This window comes from Saccopteryx bilineata, chromosome 1 (assembly GCF_036850765.1).
Source record: "Saccopteryx bilineata isolate mSacBil1 chromosome 1, mSacBil1_pri_phased_curated, whole genome shotgun sequence".
NCBI classification, from domain to species: Eukaryota; Metazoa; Chordata; class Mammalia; order Chiroptera; family Emballonuridae; genus Saccopteryx; species Saccopteryx bilineata.
The window spans coordinates 96,080,135-96,101,436 of NC_089490.1; the positions used below are offsets into that span (position 1 = coordinate 96,080,135).

At 51.1% G+C, this 21,302-nt stretch overlaps 2 protein-coding genes across 4 annotated transcripts in view; one reads left to right on the forward strand and one right to left on the reverse strand.

Moving 5' to 3' along the window:
- TNFRSF1A (TNF receptor superfamily member 1A) lies at positions 1–14,483 on the forward strand. Of its 2 annotated transcripts, none has more exons than XM_066261575.1 (10): positions 1–350; positions 8,616–8,769; positions 9,022–9,150; positions 9,357–9,509; positions 9,722–9,800; positions 12,324–12,397; positions 12,523–12,636; positions 12,928–12,956; positions 13,150–13,408; positions 13,562–14,483. In XM_066261575.1, exons 1-10 carry the CDS (start codon positions 312–314, stop codon positions 13,864–13,866), a joined length of 1,335 nt encoding a protein of 444 aa, XP_066117672.1. In that variant the 5' UTR covers positions 1–311; the 3' UTR covers positions 13,867–14,483. The 2 variants fall into 2 exon arrangements, with proteins under 2 accessions (XP_066117672.1, XP_066117663.1); XM_066261566.1 differs by lacking the exon at positions 1–350 and adding an exon at positions 5,023–5,130.
- PLEKHG6 (pleckstrin homology and RhoGEF domain containing G6) overlaps positions 14,082–21,302 on the reverse strand; it is a 17,551-nt gene continuing 10,330 nt past the window's right edge. For both annotated transcript variants that reach the window (XM_066261524.1, XM_066261534.1), the window contains exons 14-16: positions 16,526–16,671; positions 15,129–15,824; positions 14,082–14,928 (exon numbers count right to left, since the gene is read on the reverse strand). In XM_066261524.1, coding sequence (XP_066117621.1) covers positions 14,919–14,928; positions 15,129–15,824; positions 16,526–16,671 — 852 coding nt within the window. In that variant the 3' untranslated portion in view covers positions 14,082–14,918. The remainder of the gene's footprint in view (positions 14,929–15,128; positions 15,825–16,525; positions 16,672–21,302) is intronic.

Here is a 21,302-nt window from a genome sequence, read left to right on the forward strand (position 1 = left end):
CTTCCTGTCTCGCTGTTGCAACACCCTTCAGCCTCTCTCCCCTCCTCACCCGCTGCCTATGTGCTTTTCTTTTCTCCGAGTTCTCCGGACTTAGGCTTCGGTTCTGGCCTTCGGGGGTTTGAGACCCCTGGAACCAGGGCATGATCTTCATTCCAGTCTCAACCCTTTAACTCCCTGACCCAAGGTCTGGGCTCTACTTGGGACCTCCCCACTGGCTCACCCCCGTGTTGCTGCCACTCCGCTGCTGCCTCCACCACTGCCGCCACTGTCTGAGCCCTGATGGGGGAGTGAGAGGCCACAGCTGGCCGGACATGGGCCTCCCCACCGTGCCTGGCCTGCTGCTGCCACTGGTGAGACCAAGGACGAAGGGCAGAGTGGGCTGATGGGCGTGGGGTGCCGCCGCGGCCTGGAATGGGCCCTGGCCAGAAGAGGGCCGGGCCTGGCCTCAAACTCTGCCAGAAGCCCAGCTTTTCCTATTCATTTGCTTGCCTGCAATCAAGGGCAAGGGGGAAGTTTGAAAGGTGGGAGGTAAAAGGGAGCTCTGGCCCCTGACAGCCAAGGAGGTTTGCTGGGTCTTGGGGGTGTCAGAAAATGTAGGGCAGGTGTTGGCAATTTGGTAGGAAAGGAAAGGATTGGGAGGAAGGTCAGTCCTCTCAGATTCCAGATGATTCAGAATTTTGTCCCTCTGGTCAGCCAGCTGGCTCAGGAGCTCGCTCATTGGGTTGTGGAGAGGGGAGGCCGCCAGTGGGCCGTGGCTGAGCAAACTGTTGTAGGGCAGGAGCTGGATAGTGAAATGGGGAAACTGAGTCTGGGAGAGATGGTGGGTTGTGGGGTAAGTTCAGGGCCATATGGTGGTAACTATTTGGGAGTGGAATGTGAAAAGGGATGGGGCAGGGCAGCCCAGTGGGGAGATCATCAGTGCTTTCCTTAGGCCCGGGCCGTACACTTGGGGCATTCTTTTTTTTTTTTTTTGAGATGCCATATTTGTATTTGTAAGTCTATTGTTAATGGGGGTATTTTTCCACTTCTGCCTCTGTGCCTCAGTTTCTAGGCAGGTGGCCTCTGTTGGACCGACCTTCTAGGTGGCTAACACCACCTCCACCTAGACACAGGCCCTCTGCCTGCCTCCAGCCCTTCCCCACAGCCGTAGACAACAATTCCTTGGTTTCTTCTTCTATAGTCAGTTTGGGGAAGTTAGAAGAAACTTGTTTTCGTCACTGGAAAATGTCCCTTTCTGTTTTCCTCAGCCTTATGTTGAGGTATCCATGATCACTCTCTGTGTCCTGGAGTCACCTTGTGCAGTTGCTCTGAGCCCCCTTGCCCCCAACTGGGTGGATTCCCCGGCCTGTGTTGGCCATTTTCTTCTTCTGAGTCCTGGCCCACCCTCCTCTTCCTCAGGGTGTTATATTTTCATTCCTTCTTTGCTGTCAGTCTCCCAGAAGTCTCCTCGGACTTCTCAGAGTTCCCTTTTTGAAACCCTTTCTCTACTTTTCCTTCCTTTCCCTCTCTTCTCCATATTCCTAGACCTTAGTTCCCCATACCACCTCTCTCTATCCTGGTCTCACTAACCTTCTGGCTCTCCCACCTCCTGTCTCCACAGCCTGTCTCTTCCCTTCTGTCAAGGCTGTCCTCCCAGGCCTCCCCCGGCCCCCCCTCCAGCTGCCTTGCCCTCTAACTTCTCTCGTTGGAAGTACATACCTGGATTCAGTTCTGGCTCCCTTACATACTGGTTGCCTGAACTTGAGCAGGTTATGCAACCCCTCCTTTCTTTATCTCTAAAACGAGCATAGTAGTCACTACCTCGTAAAGTTGTTTTGAAGATTAAGTAGATTGATATACATTAAGTATTTCAGTTATTGAGTGCCTGCTTTGTGCCAGACACTTTTAGGTGCTGGGATTACAGCAGTGTACAAAATCACTGCCCTCAGAGTCTACGTTCGGGTAGAGGAACAGAATATAGCAAATAGAAAGCACTCAATAAATGTTAGCATTTGTTTTTTTAAATTAAAATTTTTTTTTATTTAATGATTTTTAGAGAGAGAGAGGGAGAAATATTGATCTGTTCCTGTATGTGCCCTGACTGGGATCAAACTGACGACCTTTGCATATCAGGACAACGCTTTAATCAACCGAGCTATCTGGTCAGAGCTAAATGTTAGCTTTTATATTGTTAGTGTTAGTAGTATTAGTAATAATTACTTGGAGGCTACTGTGTTTGAAAAATAGGGCACAGTAGCCCAAACATATGAAGGAAGATACCTAGGGGCAGGGGCTGATCCAGCTCAGGTGTGAGTCTGACAGTTAAGGAACACAAGCTCAGATTGGAGCTAGAGGAGAAACAGAAAGTGTGCAAGGTCTGGGCAAGGCTGTCCAGGAGCTTTCCAGGTGCTCACCATTCAGTGGGCAATTCAGAGCACACAGTGTGTGTGTGTGTGTGTGTGTGTGTGTGTGTGTGTGTGTGTGTGCGCGCGCGCGCATGTGTGGTAGGTAGTGGGAAAGAATACAGGAGACTAAGCAAACAGAACTTTGCTACTCTCAAAGAGCTTACAGTCTAGGAGCCAAGACAGCTTGCAGCAAAAACTGACTTCAGAACAGTCTGGAGGAAAATCTTCACAAAGCACTGTGATGTGGTATCCTAGAACAATGATGAGAAGCAGAGCTGGGGAGGGGAAGAAGCTTCGTTCAGCTGCCTTTTCTTGCTTAGCAGATCTCAATTCGGGTGTCCATGCTCCTGGAGCACACCCTGCACAGATTGCAGTCTACAGTGGACTGTCTGGGATCCATGCAGAACTCATGAGAGCATGAGGGGTGCTTTTTTTTTTTCTTTTCTCTTTTTTTTTCTTTTATTTTCCTTCCTTCCTTCCTTCCTTCCTTCCTTCCTTCCTTCCTTCCTTCCTTCCTTCCTTCCTTCCTTCCTTCCTTCCTTCCTTCCTTCCTTCCTCCTTCCTTCCTCCCAGAGAGTAAGGGAGATGAGAAGCACCAACTTCGAGTTGCTTCACTTTAGCTGTTCATTGATTGCTTCTCATACATGCTTTGACTGGGGAGCTCAAGCCAAGCCAGGGACCTTGGGCTCATGTCGATGATCCCAAAGCCCACAACCCCACACTCAAGCTGGTGAGCCTGTGCTCGGGCTGGATGAACCCATGCTTAAGCCAGCAACCTGAGGTTTTGAGCTTGAGACCTCAGCACCCCAGGTCACTGTTCTATCCACTGTGCCACCACTGCTCAGGCGTGAGTGGTATATTTCATCTCTGGCTTCCTGGCAACCAGCAGGGACCTTATGCATAGATTGATTGCTTCTTAACTATTAGTTGAATGAATAAAGGAACAAGATATTGGTCAGATGAGATGAAGGAAGGAAAGCTGCATAGAAAAACAGATTTGGAGCTGAGATCTTTTCTTTTTTAAAAAATTGTATTGATTTTTCTTGTATCTGCCCTGACTGGGAATTGAACCTGCAACCTTGGTGTATCAGGAAGACCTTCTAACCAACTATGCTATCAGATTTGATATCACTCACTGGCAATGTGGCTAAAAAGAAGGGAGACTGGCTGAGGAAAATTAGAGGAAGGGAGAGAGGGGTTTTTGGGTTAGGGGTGGTGACAGCAGGAAGCTGAAAACCTTGGCTGGAGGGGAAGGACCATACTAGGAAACAAGAAATAGGAATGAGGAAATTGGAGGGAGTATAGGAGGAGATGAAGAGAGAATCTTAAACTCTGGTCCAGGTACAAGAATTCATTCATTCATTCATTCATTCGTTCGTTCATTCATTTGTTCATTCATTCAGAAAGGGTTCTCTGGGGGCCCATTGCACTCAGTCCTGTATTCAGGCTAGCAGTGAGATACCACTGCAAGGACTCATTCAAGATAACAGTGATCTGTGGAAATCTTCCTGGAGAGGAAGATTCCTTACACATTGAGCACAAGTTGAAGCATGAATGTAGATGAGGAAGTCTGTGGGATGGGTTGGAACAGGAAAGGGGCCGGGCAGTTGGCTGGAAGATGGTTGCAATAATCCAGGTGTGAGGTAGCCATGGATGTGGAGAGGCCTGGGAGATCACAGAGGAAGTACTGGCAAGAAGTATGACAGACTGGATGGCAGCAGGGGTTAAGGAGGGCCCTGAGCAGAGACAGGTGGCAGAGGTCTCAGCATTGGTGCTGAGAAGTTGGTGATATGAGATTTCTCCAGGCCCGGACATTGATGAATTTAATTTGGGTCATGTTAAGGGTCCGGAGAATAGCCAAGTGAAATACATGTCTTAACAGGCCAGAGTAGAGGTTCTCAAACTCTTATCGGCCTTTGTACCCTTCATAGGTGCTGCTTTTACTCACCAGTGACTATCAAAGGGAGAGGAAAGGAACACATCACAATCTCCAGTGAGGGTGTGCATGTGTGGGGGGTGGAGCGGGGTACTTTGAGAACTCTCCCCTGGAGATAAATATGTTCCTGCGGGGTGTGGGGTGTGGTGGGATGAGCATGGACTCTCTGCTTGCCTCTTCAGAAATCACTGGCTTTATCTGCAGTGAAAGACAGATCAGTCATTAGATCAACCGGTTATTTTGCTTCCCCAGTTCTGGATTGAGGAAGATAGGCTATTATCTCTTCCCAAGATAGTCTTTCTGATCTCTTAGAAAGAGTTTGTGGTCTGTTGGGGAGATCAATTCTACTCATCCAAGATAATTATATTATGATAAGAGCCAAGAATACATATAGTTAATTGACATTATTAAAGTTCACAGGGGGATGGCTGGGCATCTAATGAGCTTGGGTAGAAGAAGCTTTATTAATGGAGGGCCTCAGGGCAGGGAGGTGGGATTGGAACTGGGCCTTTGGAGAAGCTATCATGAGCTCCTCAAAGATTTTGACATTAAATGAACAAACACATTTTAATTTAACAGACATTTTTTTTTTTTTTGGTGACAGAGAGAGTCACAGAGAAAGACAGTTAGGGACAGACAGGAATGAAGAGAGATGAGAAGCATCAATCATCAATTCTTCGTTGCGACACCTTAGTTGTTCACTGATTGCTTTCTTATATGTGCCTTGACCGTGGGCCTTCAGCAGACCGAGTAACCCCTTGCTCGAGCCAGCAACTTTGGGTCCAAGCTGGTGAACTTTGCTCAAACCAGGTGAGCCCGTGCTCAAGCTGGCAACCTCGGGGGTCTTGAACCTGGGTCCTCCACATTCCAGTCCGACGCTCTATCCACTGCACCACTGCCTGGTCAGGCCAGACATTTTTTTTTAAGTGAGGAGGGGAGACAAAGAGATTCCTGCATGTGCCCTGACCAGGATCAACCCAGCAACCCCTGTCTGGGGCTGATGCTCAATCAACCAAGCTATCCTCAGCACCCAGGACCAACGCTCTGACCAATCTGAGAGAGGGGAAGAAAGAGAGAGGGGGAAAGAAGCAGATGGTCACTTCTCTTGTGTGCCCCGGCAGGGAATCAAACCTGGATGTCCGTATGCTGGGCCGATGCTACATCCACTGAGCCAACCGGGCAGGGCCTAACGAACAAATTCTTATGGGGAAAGAATTTGTGCCATACAGGGCAAGGGAGCAGCTAAGTCTAGTGAGGTGACTGGGTTGGAGTAGACCACAGGGTCGCTTTCCATCCCACACTTGCAGCCCCAGCACAGGAAGTCACACTTTAAAGCCTACACAGGCGGAAGTTGTGGGGGAGTTGGAGGGGTGCAGGGCCACCCCCTCCACTGTCTCTCCACAGGCACCCCTAGCTTCCTGCCCTTCCCTTGCTCCAGGTAACAGGCACTCAGGCTGGGGTCTGGGTGCTCTGAGCTTACTGTTTCTGCTGTTTTGCTGTAAGATGTAGCTGCTAAGGATGGTGCTCACTGGAGCCAACCAGAGCTAACAAATGGCACCGCTGCTGGGAGCCGTGGGGGACCTGGGCCATAGTGCTGATTGTCTCACATCCCTTCTTGTTTGCTCCCTCACTCCTGGAAGTGGGTGTTCAGGGCTCTGGAGCTTTTCCTTTGCTTCCAGTGGGTTTGGGGGAGGGACTGAGGTGACAGAAATAGCCTTATTTCCTAAAGATGGTCTGGGATCCCAGAGAGAGTCCCAGACTCAACCTAACTGGCCAGAACCAGCCAGGCTGTGGGAATGCAGTGAACCCTAGTGGGTGAAGGGCAGTCTTGGCTGGCTTCCCTCTAGAGCTGCGGAGTGTCGGGCTGGGGGAGAACCTGGGGATGGGGTTTATCTGTAGGGAGGGGGCTGGTGGAACAGGGAGGAGAAGCCCTAATGGGGCCTAGTTTAAAGGAAGGACGCTGAGGGGCAGGAAGGAATTGAGTGGCCCTCAGAGAGGGGCGGGTAGTGACTTGATGGGAGGAAGCCAGGGGTTGCCCGGGAGACTTCCCTTTGGAATGGAATTGGAGAGGGAGCCATTTCCCGAATTATGGGGGCCCAGTGGGACAGGGGTCCATTGCCTGGCTCTTTTGGGAAGGAGGGGAGGGAAGGGGGCTCTATGTAGGGATTGGAGGGAGAGACTAGCCCACGGGGACGGGACAAAGGGATCAGATGGGAAGAACTGCTGGCTGGTTCCTTAGTCTTTATGCTGAATCATGACCCCTGAGGAGCTGGGGAAGCTGCTGGTTCCCTCTTCCCTCCCCCAGATCCTCTCCCTCCCTCTGGCCTGAGTCACTGGGCGGAGCTTCTGGGAAAAGATTTCCCTTTCCCGGATCTGCCTTAACCCCCAAAGTGCTGTAGAGGGAGGGGACACTTTGCCTGAGAAAACCTCCCTCCTGCCCGCCCTCCTGGGAAGTTCATTCCTCACTGGCTAGAGATCCGTGAAAAGCTCCCCTTCAACGCTGTCCTGGAACTAGAGCCCCCCAGTGCTTCCTGACTCTGTCTCTGCCCGTTGGCTTTGCTCCCAGCGTCCCTGGATGGAATGCCAAATGCCCATGACCTTAGGTGCTGTGAGCCCTTCTTCGGGGAAAGCTCTTCTTTCAAGATCGGGAAGTTCTTCCCATTAACCACCGTACACTCTTCCTGTTGCCCTGGAAGCCCCTGTCCTGTTCTTAGGGGAGATGGCACGGTGCCGGAGTGGGCCAGGAAAGACTGCTGCCCTCTGAGTTGGGGGCCGCTGGAGTTTGCTGCTGTGTTTCTGAGTGTGCCTGCGGCCGGGGTTTCTGCAGCTTCTCCCAATGGGTGACTCAGTCTGTGAGCGGCCTACCTGCTTGTTATGATGCAGAATGCAGGCTGCTGGGCCCTCCTATTCTGGGCTGAGATGTCTGTGGTCTGATTGGTCTGGTGCTCCCCATTCTTTAACGTACTTTGAAAATATCCTCTTATCTTTACATAAAGTGGCTCTTACAGCAGAGGAAAAAAAATTGAGGCCTAGGGAAAGCCCACAAGAGACTGAACAAAGAGCAAAGTCTGGGTTGGAGCTCAGTGCTCACCCCTGGCTTTACCATTCAGGCACTAAGCCAGAAATGGGCAAGTGATTCAGCTTCTGTGGGCTTGGCCTGAGTCTGTAAAACACGCTTTCCAGAATGCCTCTGTGGGCCAAGAGCCTCAGGACTCCCAGGCATACCCTTAGCTCTTGACTTGATGGTCACTTGAACTGGATCACCAGCCTCTGGCCAGCTCTAGTTGCATGTCACCTACATGCTTTTGCCTACTCCTGTCCCCACCAAAACTTTACCACCCACCTACCCCATCCCCGACCACCAACTTTTTCTTTTACTCCTCTTCCCATTTGTCCTGGCTGACCTGGAGTATTTGCACAGATTTAGTGGTGAATGGGGATACAGCATGGGAGCTGAGGGTGGGGTCCTAAGTGAGATTTTGATACAAATGATAAACTCTTCTTTTTGCTTCTGCGCACTGCCCAGGAACAGTGCCCACAGGGACATCACTCCAATCTGATTGTGTGTGTGTGTGTGTGTGTGTGTGACTGACACAGAGAGAGAGATAGATAGGGACAGACAGACAGGAAGGGAGAGAGATGAGAGCATCAATTCTTCATTGCGGCACCTAATTGCTCATTGATTGTTTCTCATTTGTGCCTTGACAGGGGTGGCGGGGGGAGGCTACAGCAGAGTGAGTAACCCCTTGCTCAAGCCAGCAACCTTAGATTCAAGCCAGGGACCTTTGGGCTCAAGCCGGCGATCTCAGGGTTTCAAACCTGGGTTCTCTGCATCCCAGTCCAACGCTCTATCCACTGTAACACCACCTAGTCAGGCCAATCTGATTTTATAAAGAAACTTTACTGGTATAACATAACATAGGGAAGTGAGCAGATCCCAGCTGTTTACCTCTGTGAACGTTCACTTTGTGGGAATGTAGTGCTCAGATGGAGAAACACCACCTCAATCTTTGGGACTGCTTGTTGGGAAGAAATGGGCAGAATTGAGGTGACTGACCAATAAAAACAAACAAACAAAAAACATGCATTGAGTATCTTCTCTACCCAACACCACTAGCTGCTATGGGGAAATAAGGATAAAATTCAGCTGGGCCTGGGGTCTCCCAAACTTGAATTGAAGAGACACAAGACATTAGTACACAGGACAACTAGAGAACAATTAAGTACTAGATTGCATGGTGTTAACTGTCCAAGCTTAAATCCTGATGGGGTCTCCTCTACTGATTCTTCCCCAGGTGCTCCTGGCTCTGTTGATGGAAATCTATCCATCAAGGGTTACTGGGCTGGCCCTTCACTTCCAGGACAAAGACAAGAGAGACAGCCTATGTCCCCATGGAAAATACATCCACCCTGATAATAATTCTACTTGCTGTACAAAGTGCCATAAAGGTAGGAGAATGTGGTAGTGAATCTCCTCAGTTCTGGGGCCCTGTTATTTTCTTTGTTTTTTCCCCCTGATGTCCTAGAACTTGGGGTCTCTGTCCCCAAGTCTCCTGACTTAGTTGCTTCTCTTGGGCTGGGCTTTTCTTCCTCCTTTCCTCTCCTAAAGACTTTGGTGAGGTGGCCCCGGCTGGTCTCTCTAGCCGGGGGCTCCTTCCTGTAGCTCTTGGCTGCAGCCTAACCCAGACACCCCCGTCACAGGGACCTACCTAGTCGAGCACTGTTCTGGCCCAGGGCTGGACACAAACTGCAAAGAGTGTGAAAACGGCACCTATAATGCCTTTGAGAACCACTCCAGAGACTGCCACATCTGCTCCAAATGCCGAGAAGGTGAGCCTCAGAAGAGGGCAAAGGCTCTAAATAGGATGGGCTCCATGAGTGCTGAGAGGGGTGTGCGTGCCTGTGCACCTGGGAGGGTGTGCACATCTGTGCTGCTGGGTGTGGGCAGGACCGCGTGTGCACATGCGATAGAGAGCGTGGCTGTGAGCATGTGCTACAGAGAGAGAGGCTCATACCCCATCTCTTCCCCTCACCAGAATTGGGCCAGGTGGAGATTTCTTCTTGCGCAGTGGACCGGGACACTGTGTGTGGCTGCAAGAAGAACCAGTACCGGAAGAACCATGGGAGCAGCAATCTTTTCCAGTGCATAAACTGCAGCCTCTGCCCCAATGGCGAGGTGCAGATCCCCTGTGAGCACGGCCCTCCTGACCCAAGTCCCGTCCTCACTGTTCCAGGGGGAGGGTCTCCATCTTTCTGCACCCCTGCCCTGAGAAGCAGCGCTTTCCCTCCTCTCCACTCCCAAAGTCTGGGGGAACACCTCCACTCTGCCCATCTATTGTAGCCCCTCCTGGCTCTCCCTCCGGGTGGTCCTCCTGTAGCTGTGCTGCCCCTCTCCCCACAGGCAGTGAGATACAGAACACCGTGTGCACCTGCCATGCAAATTTCTTTCTAAAAGATGACAAGTGTGTGCCTTGTGCTAAGTGAGTATCTGCCAGCTGCTGGGCACTGGGCCAGTTCAGGTCAGGGGGCATGGGGTGGGATAGGGTGGCTGTGGTGAGAGCCACCAGCAAAACAAGGGAGGTACCTCAGGGAGCTGTGGCTCCTGCTGGCTGTTGAAGTGGGAGACACTGGATGTCAGGACACCAGATAGCCCTCCTTTCCCCCAACTTGTTCGTCAAATCTTAAGAAGTCTTTGGGGGTAGAGGCTCATATACCAGGGACTAGTAATTCTTCTAATTTAGACATTCAGATTCTTCCTTCTTTTTGACTTTGAGGTTCTTAGGTGACAGGGTCTACTATTGACTCTAGGACACACACTTTCACCTCTCTGAAATCAGACTGACTCTTACAACAATCGAAGATGTATCATGGTTTAATTGCCAGCTCTTTGTGAATACATGTGTTATGCAAATAATGGGGCCTCTTATTATTGATGGCATCTTAGGGTTGATGCAATATGGTGTTTCCTCCCCAGGTCTTTGACAAGACCTCCTCACTCCTGGCTCCACAGAGGCTGTTCTTGAATACTTGCTTGCAAAGAAGAAATTCTGAGGACACTCTAAAGTTGAACTGACCTGGATTTAAATCTCAGCCTAGCCACTTATTGGCTGTGTAACTTTGGGCAAATGACTTAATGTCTCTGAGCCTTAGTTTTCTTACCTGTAAAGTAAGGATAATGGCATCTACTTGGTGAAGTTGTAAGAACCACAAAAAATAACTACAAAGTGTCTGACAAGAAACTGTTTTCTTTTTTCCACTATGTTTTTTGTCTCTTCTCCTTGAAAGAGCTATTACACCCATCCCATGTGGTTCTTGTCACTTCACGCTGCCTGCTGACAGCTCCCAACATGGGAAGATGTGCTTATTCTTGAACAGTCGTTTTCAACCTTTTTACACTTGCGAACCAGTGAAAATAGGTTATTTTGGGGACTGCTAAGGCAGAAATCACCCTGAGCATAAGTGAATTCAACTTATGCATATAGATCATTAGGTCTATAATCATACAATATAAGGGTGGTTAACTCTTTCACATACTGGCACCAGACTGGAGGTTGAAAAACACTGTTCTAGAGCGCTTTCTGGTACCCCTCAGTAATATGTATTTAAATTTTTTCACATGCATGTTTGACCCCTCTCTCAAAGTCAGGTATTGTCGATAGCAGCGCCACCTTGAGAAAAAGCTCTTTAATCTCTCTTTGCCACAGGATTCTCATCAGCAGAGCAGTGATAAAATAACACAATGACTGCTACCATTTGTTAAGCACTTACTGTTTGTCAGGCAGAATTCTCTCATTCAATTCTCAATTCCAACAGGTGGGTTGGACCCCTGTTTTCCTGATGAGGAAACTGAGGCATACATTCATACAGGGCATACAGGTTAAATGACTTGCTTGGAATCACACAGCTAGCCAATGATTTGGCTGGAATTTAAACCCTGAATTTGACTTTCTTTTTTGACCCTGACTACTTTTTTTTTTTTTTTCATTTTTCTGAAGCTGAAACAGGGAGAGACAGTCAGACAGACTCCCACATGCGCCCGACCGGGATCCACCCGGCACGCCCACCAGGGGCGATGCTCTGCCCATCCTGGGCGTCGCCATATTGCGACCAGAGCCACTCTAGTGCCTGAGGCAGAGGCCACAGAGCCATCCCCAGCGCCCGGGCCATCTTTTGCTCCAATGGAGCCTCGGCTGCGGGAGGGGAAGAGAGAGACAGAGAGGAAAGCGCGGCGGAGGGGTGGAGAAGCAAATGGGCGCTTCTCCTATGTGCCCTGGCCGGGAATCGAACCCGGGTCCTCCACACGCTAGGCCGACGCTCTACCGCTGAGCCAACCGGCCAGGGCGACCCTGACTACTTTTAACTTTTCCTACACAGCCTCTTCAAGATCAATTCCAGTTATAAATTAAATGATTCTTTGATTAATTTATGTTTCATTCCTTTGCATCAATTTCCAAAATAGTTTTAATTTCCATTTTATACCAAGAGATAGCTAAAATATTTGTAAAGCAAAGAACTTCCAACAGTGTGTTTCTCTCTCTCTCTTTTTTTTTTTTTAAGTGAGACTTGGGGAGATAGTGAGATAGACTCCTGCGTGTGCCAGGAACAGGACCAGGATCCATCTGGCAATCCCCATCTGGGGCCCATGCTCGAATCAATCAAGCTATTTTTAGCACCTGAGGCTGAGGGGCTCAGACCATGGGAGCTTTCCTCAGTGCCCTGGCAAATGCTCAAACCAGTTGAACCAATGAGCCAATCAAGCCAGTTGAGCCAATTGAGCCACTGGCTATGGGAGGAGAAGTGGGAGAGAAGGGGGACAGGGAGGGGGAGAGAAGCAGATGGTTGCTTCTCCTGTGTGCCCTGACTGGGAATTGAACCTAGGAAGTCCATACGCTGGACCAATGCTCTAGTCCACTGAGCAAACCAGCCAGGACCCCTCCTTTTTCTTTAACCTGTGTTTCTCTTTTGGTAGGGCCCTTACTCACCTGTGCTACCTCTTTTTTTAGCTGTAGGAAAAACATGGAATGCATGAAGTTGTGCCTACCCCAAATTGACAATGTTACAAGCCCTCAGGACTCAGGTGAGCAGAAATAACATGGTGCCCATGCTCACCTGCCCTCTCCTAATATTGACCTTGCACTGAGCCATCTGGCCCTGATACCTCCTGCAGCCCTCTCCTTTGATCACAATCTGCTTTGTCACCAGGTACCACAGTGCTGTTGCCCCTGGTGATCATTTTTGGCCTCTGTCTTGTATCCATCCTCTTCATAGTTTTACTATGCCGCTTCAAACGGTGGAAGCCCAAGCTCTTATCCATTCGTGAGTAAGGCCTCTGAGAGGGGAAAGGGTGCCCGTGAGGATATGGGAGGGAACTGGGTGGAGATGCACCATCGTGGAGGGAAATGAGCATCCCCTTCGCTTGCTGCCGAAGGCTCCCTTGGCAGGAGACGGCCCTGGATGGCGGTCACACTGCATCAGTAGTTCTCTCGTCCCTGGGACCACAGAGGCCCTGAAGCATGTCACCACAAGTTCCCCAGGGCCAGCCCTAGTATGGGCTCCAGGGTTGAGGGAGGAAGTGAAATTTGTGACATTTTGTTTCTTTTTTCTCAGTTTTTGGGAAATCGACACCTGAAAAAGAGGTAAGATGAAACCAGAGACCTACCCCCACTCTTCCTTGACTGTCCATTTTAATCTTGTAACAACCAAATCAGGGTATTGTCACCCTTAACCCTTGGGGTGCCCTTCCTCCCTCCAGTCCCACCCCATCCAGAATAAAGAGGGCTAGGCTGTTTTTCTCCCTCTGCTACTAATGCTGTACCTCCTCTCTTTCAGGGGGACCCTGAGCACAGGGCTTCAGCCCCAGCCTTCAGCCCCAATACAGGCTTCAGTCCCATCTCCAACTCCACCTCAAGTCCCACCTTCAGCCCTACTGACTGGTCCAACTTCAGAACTGCACCACCCCACAGAGAGATGAGCCCCTCCCACCAGGGGGCTGGCCCACTCCTCACAGCAGCTCCGGAGTCCACCCCCATCCCCACCGTTCTTTCGAAGTGGGAAGGCAGTGCTTATACACAGCGCCCAGGCCCAGATGGTGAGCGCCCGGCCAGGAGTCCTGGCTAGGGGTGCAGGCTGGGGTGTTGGTGTGTTGGTGGGGGCTCCTAGAGGACGCATGTGTGAGCAGGGAGCCGGCCAGGGTGGGCCTGGGAGCCACAGCGCCAGGCTCACCTCTCGCTTCCCTGGGCAGACCCCGCCATGCTCTATGCTGTGGTGAACAGCGTGCCCCCATCGCGCTGGAAGGAGTTTGTGCGGAGGCTGGGGCTGAGCGAGCACGAGATCGAGCGGCTGGAGCTGCAGAACGGACGCTGCCTGCGTGAGGCTCACTACAGCATGCTGGCAGCCTGGCGGCAGCGCACACCCCGGCGAGAGGCCACGCTGGAGCTGCTGGGCCAGGTGCTCCGCGACATGGACTTGGTTGGCTGCCTGGAGGACATCGAGAACGCTCTGAGTGGCCCTTCCTCCCTATCACTGCCACCCCAGGTTCCCAGATGAGGCCACACCCGCTTGGAGGGGCCTGCCCTGAGGACAGCTGCTTCCTGCCCAGGCCCCCCCACCAAGGACTTTGCAAGAGGCCCCTGGACCCCCTTTTTTCTGGAGAGGAAGGGTCTTGGACGGACAGGCATAAGCTGGCAGCCAGTTACTTGGTGCTACTCCCTCAGTGTACATAGCTTTTCTCAGCTGTCTGAGCACTGCGGGAGGGTCAGCGCTGTGTGTGTGTGTGTGTGTGTGTGTGTGTGTGTCAGAGAGAGAGAGAGAGAGAGTGTATATAGAGATAGATGTGTGTGTGTGGTTGTGAGAGAGGCGGAGTATGCCAGGAGCCCAGTGGGTGGTTGTGGGGTTAAGGGGTGCCATGCCTCATTGCCTGTTTCTGGCCTGGAGGACCCAGCAAGGCCCTTTAGGGGCCCCTGGTTGTTTCCTGAGCCTTTTTAACAGTAGATAAGCAATCTTTGTATCAATCATGTTATACTACTAGAAACTGGGCGCCCCTGTGTTCCCTGCCCATTCAAGCAGAGTAAGCTGACTGTCCCAAGGTAGGGACAAGCACAGAATCATGGGGCCTCCAGCTGGAGCTGTCGACTTGTGTAAATACACTAAAACTGAGAATCAAAGCTCTGATGCTGGGCGGAGTGGTCTTTCTGAGTGGGGTGGGGTGGTAGCCTGGGTCAGAGGCCTGGATCCTGAGGGGTGGGATGCTGAGAAGTCCTGAGCTCAGGCCAGGAACCCACCACCATTATGCCAGCGGCCGGAGAAGCCGCCGGTGGTCTCGGCTACTCTCCCCTCTCGGGTTCTTCCCACCTTCATCCGGCGCTGATGGGGCAGCTGTGTTTATGCACAACTTTATGTGGGGGCTCAGGTGTCTGTGGTACACAAATGTGCCGCTCTTGATCCCCAGAGTTCTTAGAGCAGGAAGCACAGGGAATCCTGGGCCAGGCTTCTTCATGGGGAGTGTGGACCTTGATGTGGAGGCCAGGGGTGGGGGTGGTGACCAGCACTCTTGGGGACAGACGTCCTCAGGGAGTGATGCCAAAGTTCCTGAGGGTTCCTCATACCTCTCTGAAAAGAAAGGAGGTGTTAGGTGAAGGCAGACGTGGGGCAAAGAGTGAGGCTAGGGGCCCTTCCGTGCCATGGCCCTTGCTCCAGTACGGCCCTCTACTGACCCTTTCCCCACCAACCTCCCACTCTGATACCCCCTCCCGCTCCGGACTGGCCTTCCCCTCTGCTCCCTCCCAGGCCACCTTCCCTTCAGCACTTACGATGCGGACGTGGGGGTGTCTAGTATGATGTGGTGCCCACGCATCTTGTGCAACTGGGCCCGAGTCAGCTTCTGAGGCCTGCTGTTCCCAGACTTGGGGATGCCCTCGATCCTTTGGCTGGCCAGGTCCTCCCGGATCTCTCTGAGCATGTCCTCAGGCTTGAGGGGGCGGGGTGAGGGGGTAGGGTGGGGTCCTTGGACGTGGGGTCCCTCTTCTTCCTCATCCTCTGAGGACGCCCAGGAGCTTTCCCCAGCAGAGTCAGCGTGGGTCAGGGAGTGTGAGAGCTGCCCTCGTAGTCGGGCCCTATGCAAGGTTTCTACGACCATCTTCCCTCCCACCGAGGTTCTGTCTTCTTCCTCAGACCAGGGTGGTGGTTCTCCCCTGGGAAGACTGCCTCCTCTTCGGATAGTTTCTCCTGGCAGTTCAGGGGTGCTTCGGCGTTGGGGAGCTTGGGGGTCAGTAGGCTTGGGGCGCAAAGTAACATCCCGGAGGTCCAGGGCAGAGGCAGTGAGGCCGAGGTGCCGCCGAAAGGCCCACGGGCGTAGACGACTCAGTGAGGAATGGGACCCCTTGGGGGAGTCAGGGATCAGAGTGCTGTAGCCCGAGTCTGAGATGTCATCTGGTACTGAGGGAGTGTCTTCATCTGTGTCTTCTGTCACCACCAGCTGGGGGATGACAGTGGAGACCTCAGGAGTCCTATAAATTAATGAAAGTTCAGAGTCAGATGCTAAGGGGGTCAGGTTCAAGTCCAGGTAGTATCCTTGATCACTCCATTCAGAGTGGCCCCTCCAAACTTAATTTGGTATATTCTTTACACTGCACTGACTGTTTTTATCATCTCTCTGGTTAGGCTGTAAGCTCCTCTAAGACGTTTTAGCCACAGCACTTAGTCTAGGTCCTTGCATCAAGTAAGCACTCGGGTATTTTCTGCGAGGTTCCTGAGATCCCCTGAGATTACCCCCAGTGATGGATTTTCCCCCTTAACCATGCTACTGAACAGCTGTGTTAATTCAGGATGAACCTCTCAGCTCAGGATTTGGGCTAAGCTGATGTCTGCAGCTTCCACATTCTGCAAATCCCTGCTGGCCTTCACTCTCCATCCCTAGCTTGGGGAGCCTGCTTCTCTCAGGGAGTTTAAGTCTCTTGTGTCTTTTTTTCAGTCTGTGCCAATCCCAGCCTGTCTAGCCTTCTAGGCTCTTCCAGGAGGCCTTTTGCACAGCTGGTGTCAACCTGTTCTCTAACCTGTAGCCTGGGTTCCTTAATCTAGTCCTAATCCCCCCAAGTGCAGTCATACCGTTTTCTAGGGGGTGGCATACCATTTTGGGGGTTCCTCTTCTCTCCTTCCCTGTCTGCAGTCCCCTTACTGTGAAAGAGCCTATAGTCCCTGAGGCTCTTACCTCCCCTCCACGCTGCTCTGAGAGCCCTCTGGTGAAGGCGTGGAGGGCCCGGTGCCCAGAGACTCCTGGTCCCCGTCCCTGTAGAGGGCCAGGAGCTCCCTCTTCTGTCGGACATATTCCTCTTCCTTCAGCTTTCGCAGGGTGACCTAGGGTGGGGATACTTTCATTAAGATCCTGGATTATTGAGCATTTGCTGTATGCCGTGCACTGGGCTAAGTGCTTTACATACATTATCTCCGTTAATCTTCACAACTTGATGAGGCAGATATCATTTTTTACTCCTGCTTTGCTACTGAGAAATGGAGACAGGTTAGTAACTATCAAGGTCATGCTGTAAGAAAGTGAGACAGAACCAGGATTTGAACTCGAGCTGGTCCTGGGGTTTGGTATGCTGAGGAGGCCCTTTTTCTTCCTGCTTCTTATGCCCCCTTGACAAGCCCTCTATCTGCTCTGCTCCCTCCTTGAGGAAGCCCTCCTTGATTGGTAGTGATTATAAGTCCTGGGTCCTCATGTTATTCTTCCTCCTGCCACCAGGGTGAGTAGGGGCAGGCTTAGTTTTGCGCTGAGGACTATGCTGTCCTTCAGAGAGGAAAGCAAGCCTGTCTCCGAGTTTTGGAGAGAGGATACATTGTATTTTCTGTCTTCCTCCTTCAACATTCTCATTCAGGTGTCATCAGGATACAATAGTGACATTGGAGAAGTGATTTACAGAGCAGCTCTACATATACACAGTCATTTGAAACACACCATCCCCTGCAGGATATTAGCCCATTTTACAGGTGAGAAAACAGGACTGAGAGCTAAAGGGACTTGCCCAAAGTCACACAGGTAGACAAACAGAACTGGGACTGGGCCTTTCCCTGGAGTCCCAGAGCAGTTAACTGTACTGTTTTCAAGGGCAGCCTTAAAGGGTAAAGTTATTAGAGGTCAACACTTGCTGGGGGAGGAGAGGGAAGGCAGCAGAGGTGAGGAGAGGCCACGGGCGAGGATTAGCCACGGAGTGGTGACTGCCACAGGCGGCGCTGATGTCAGTGCACACTGGATGGCATCTTCATTGCTGAAATACTGAATGAAGTACTTCCGTGCTGGTAAGCCAAGGGCTGCTGTCTGAGCCTCCCACCTCCCTTCCCCAGGACTATCCTGCCCCCAAGATCCAGTGGCTGGATAGGCGGGACCTCTAAGACCCTTTTCCCATGCTCCACTCTGATGCTTGATGCCCACACCACACTGGTGGTTAAGTGTTTTTAATATCTCCCCACTTCAGGTATATAAACCAACAATTCTGATGCACCTGGACCTCTCTATAGCTTCTCCAGAAACACAGTGGGTAGCTAGGTCAGCAGAAGAGGCATGCTGGAGAAATGGAGGACAGGGTAGGAAATGCCATCAGTGACATGGGCTTCTATTTCCAGTTCTCCTTGCCTGGCTCTGCAGTCACTCAGTCTCCTGAGTGAGGGAGTACTGCAAGGATGCTTAGCTGTCTCACAAGACTTCGTCTGTTGCCCAGAGCAAGGGATGACGGTGCCTGGGGGCAGGAGACCAGCACACCAGGCCAGAGCCTGAGCCCTCTCCCTGTCTCCAGACCGCATCTCCCGGCTGTGTGGCGTGTGAGAAAGACCATTCTTGGGGCCTGGAAGAGGCTGGGGCAGGCTGCTTGTCCTGCTGAGATGCTGGGCCCCTTTGCCCCACAAACCCAAGTTCAGTTTTGTGTTTGGGATGTTCAGGATAGGGATGGTGTGTGGAAGAAAAGAACTGGAAAGGAGGGTGGGGTGTTTGAAAGAAATAGCCAATACCAGCATCTTCACTAAACTTGTCCCTGGCCCTGCCCCCGGAAAAAGCAGGGAGGCAGGGACTTCAGGCACCAGGGCCTGGGGCTGTTTGAAGGGCCCTCAGCACTCCAAAGCCTCTTCAGCAACCCAGGGAGGTTTGAATAAGAGGTGAGACATGCTGGGGGACAGATGGGAAAGGAAGAGAAAACTGGTGCCTGAGCCAGAACGTGACACCCCCACAAAGCTGGGAAAGGAAAGGAGGTCTCCTTCAGGGCGCCTCTTTTTCCTTTGCCTGGGTGGGGACCCGAAGCCTTAAGAGGAAACGCCTCCTCTCCCACTGCCTCTGAGGCGGCTCCCAGATTCACCAGCGCTCCTTCCGGAGTTCCCCAGATGCTGAGGCATTTCCCCAGTCAGCACTGAGCCCCCGGTCTCACGATGGCAACAACAAGCATTTATGGAGTGCTCATTAGTGCTGGGCCTTGGGCCATTTACAAACATCTTTTTCTCATCTATCCTGCGTGGCAGTTCCCATTATCACTGCAATTCCCAGACGGGGACTGGGCTCAGAGCAATGAAGTAACTCCTACCAGAACACAGAGATAACCAGAGCTGGGCTCTGTGCCCTTGAAGCCTGGTTCCTCCCTTCCTTCAACTTCTCTGACAACTTTTTCTGTTCCTGTCACTCGTGAAAAGGTCTTTCCCTCTTGTCATCCCCTAAATATGGGCATTTCCCAAGATTCAGTCTCTCTTCCCTTGAGGAAGCTTCTTTTCTCTACAAGCTTAAGGCAGCGTGGGTAGATCCACCAGGAATAACCTCCATGTCCATTTTGGTAAGGGGGAGAAAAATTCATCTGACCCCTGGGGGTTACTGTCTCAGGGGCCAAGTAGATATTCTTCTGTCCTCTGCAGTTTACAATGATGATAGAGAGTGGGACTCTCTAAGAAGCTGATTTTAGATAATAGCAGGACAAACTAATTTCAGAGCTTCAGTTCTTTGTTTTGCAAAGGGAAGCCCGAAGCTTTAGGTATCAGAACGGGAGTCCTTTCCTCTATTAGCCAGGAAGGAGACTACTGCGAGCTAAATTATTTTGCATCATAAAATACCAGCAATTTCTAGAGGTCTCCTGGGAGCTCTCAAAGGAGAAAGGGGGGCCCTGGCTAGATAGCTCAGTTGAGAGCATCCTCCAGAAGCTCCTAGGCTGCCGGTTTGATTTTTGGTCAGGGTACATACAGGAACAGAATGATGTTCCTGTTTCTCTCTTGCTTTCTTCCTATCTCTAAAATCAAGAAAATAAACATTAAAAAAAAACCTTTTAAAGGAGAAGGGGAGGCCCTGGCCGGTTGGCTCAGTGGTAGAGCGTCGGTCCGGCATGCGGGAAGTCCCAGGTTCGATTTCCGGCCAGGGCACACAGGAGAAGCGGTGCCCATCTGCTTCTCCACCCTCCCCCCCACCCCACCCCAGCCGCAGCCAAGGCTCCGTTGGAGCAAAGTTGGCTCAGGTGCTGAGGATGGCTCTATGGTCTCCACCTCAGGTGCTAGAATGGCTATGGTTGCAGGCAGCCTCCCCCAACCCTCTCACTTTGTAAAAATACAAAAGAAAAAAAAAAGAGAAGGGGAGATATTGTCATGGGAATGAGAACCGAAGGAAAAGGAGAACCTTCTGATGGTGGGAGTGGTCAAGGAAAGAGGCTGTCTGCCACTCAGGGCCCCCACCTGCAGGCCTGGAGAGGTGGGAGGGGGGCCTGTTTTGCCCTCTGTGCCACTCCTACCCAGCCTCCAGGGCAACTCAGCTAACCACTGGGGGTGTCAGTGATCAACCAGTCCAGCCATGTAGACACTGTGGGTGCTGGGGAAAGTGGTGGAGACAGAAGTCCCTGTCACATAGAGAGAGGGGACTATGAGGGGGGCTGAAGCAGGGCAGATGGAGACTACTCTCACCACACAAACCATTCCCAACCCCACCCCCTACCTTACTTCTGCCTTCCTGGGGACTGTCACCATCTTGTTTAGGTATTTAAGGAAGAGGAGCCATGCAGAGCTGGAGGACACAACATCTTGAGGTTCAACCTTTCATCTTAATTCATTCTTCTTTTTTTTTTTTTTTTGCATTTTTCCAAAGCTGAAAACGGGGAGGCAGTCAGACAGACTCCCGCATGCGCCCCACCGGGATCCACCCAGCATGCCCACCAGGAGATGATGCTCTGCCCCTCTGGGGCGTCGCTCTGCTGCATCTAGAGCCATCCTAGCGCCTGAGGCAGAGGCCACAGAGCCATCCTCAGTGCTCGGGCCATCCTTGCTCCAATGGAACCTTGGCTGCGGGAGGGGAAGAGAAAGACAGAGAGGAAGGAGAGGGGGAGGGGTGGAGAAGCAGATGGGCGCTTCTCCTGTGTGCCCTGGCCGGGAATCGAACCCGGGACTCCTGCACGCCAGGCCGACGCTCCACCACTGAGCCTACCGGCCAGGGCCTCATTCTTCTTTTTTTTAATGCCAAAAACATCATATTTATTTTTTTTACTCTCCTAATTTAGCATTTTTAATACCCTATTTAGAAAGAGACAAAGCTCTAGCTTTCCTTTTCTCAAATAAGCTCTCTACATTATGATACAATATCGTAGATAGGATTGTGGAAAGAATGCTTACAATTATTTAAAGAACAGACTCTTCATACATTCTCAAAAGTTTCAGAAGCCCTACCTACCTAATGTGCTAATGACAAATCTTTATTATCTAGTCAATAAAGCAAGTCCGATGAACACTAATTTGATTGAAACGCTTTAAAAATAATGAAGTTGCATTCTTCAGAAATAGTCTACAATAAGATATCTTGCCTTGTTCAAAATGCCTCTTCTGTTTTTAAAATTGAGGTATAATTGACATATAACATTATATTAATTTCAGGTATACAAGGTAATGATTCAATATATGTATATATTATGAAATGATCACCATAATAGGTCTAGTTAACATCCATCACCATACAGTGTTACAAAAAATTTTCTTGTGATAAG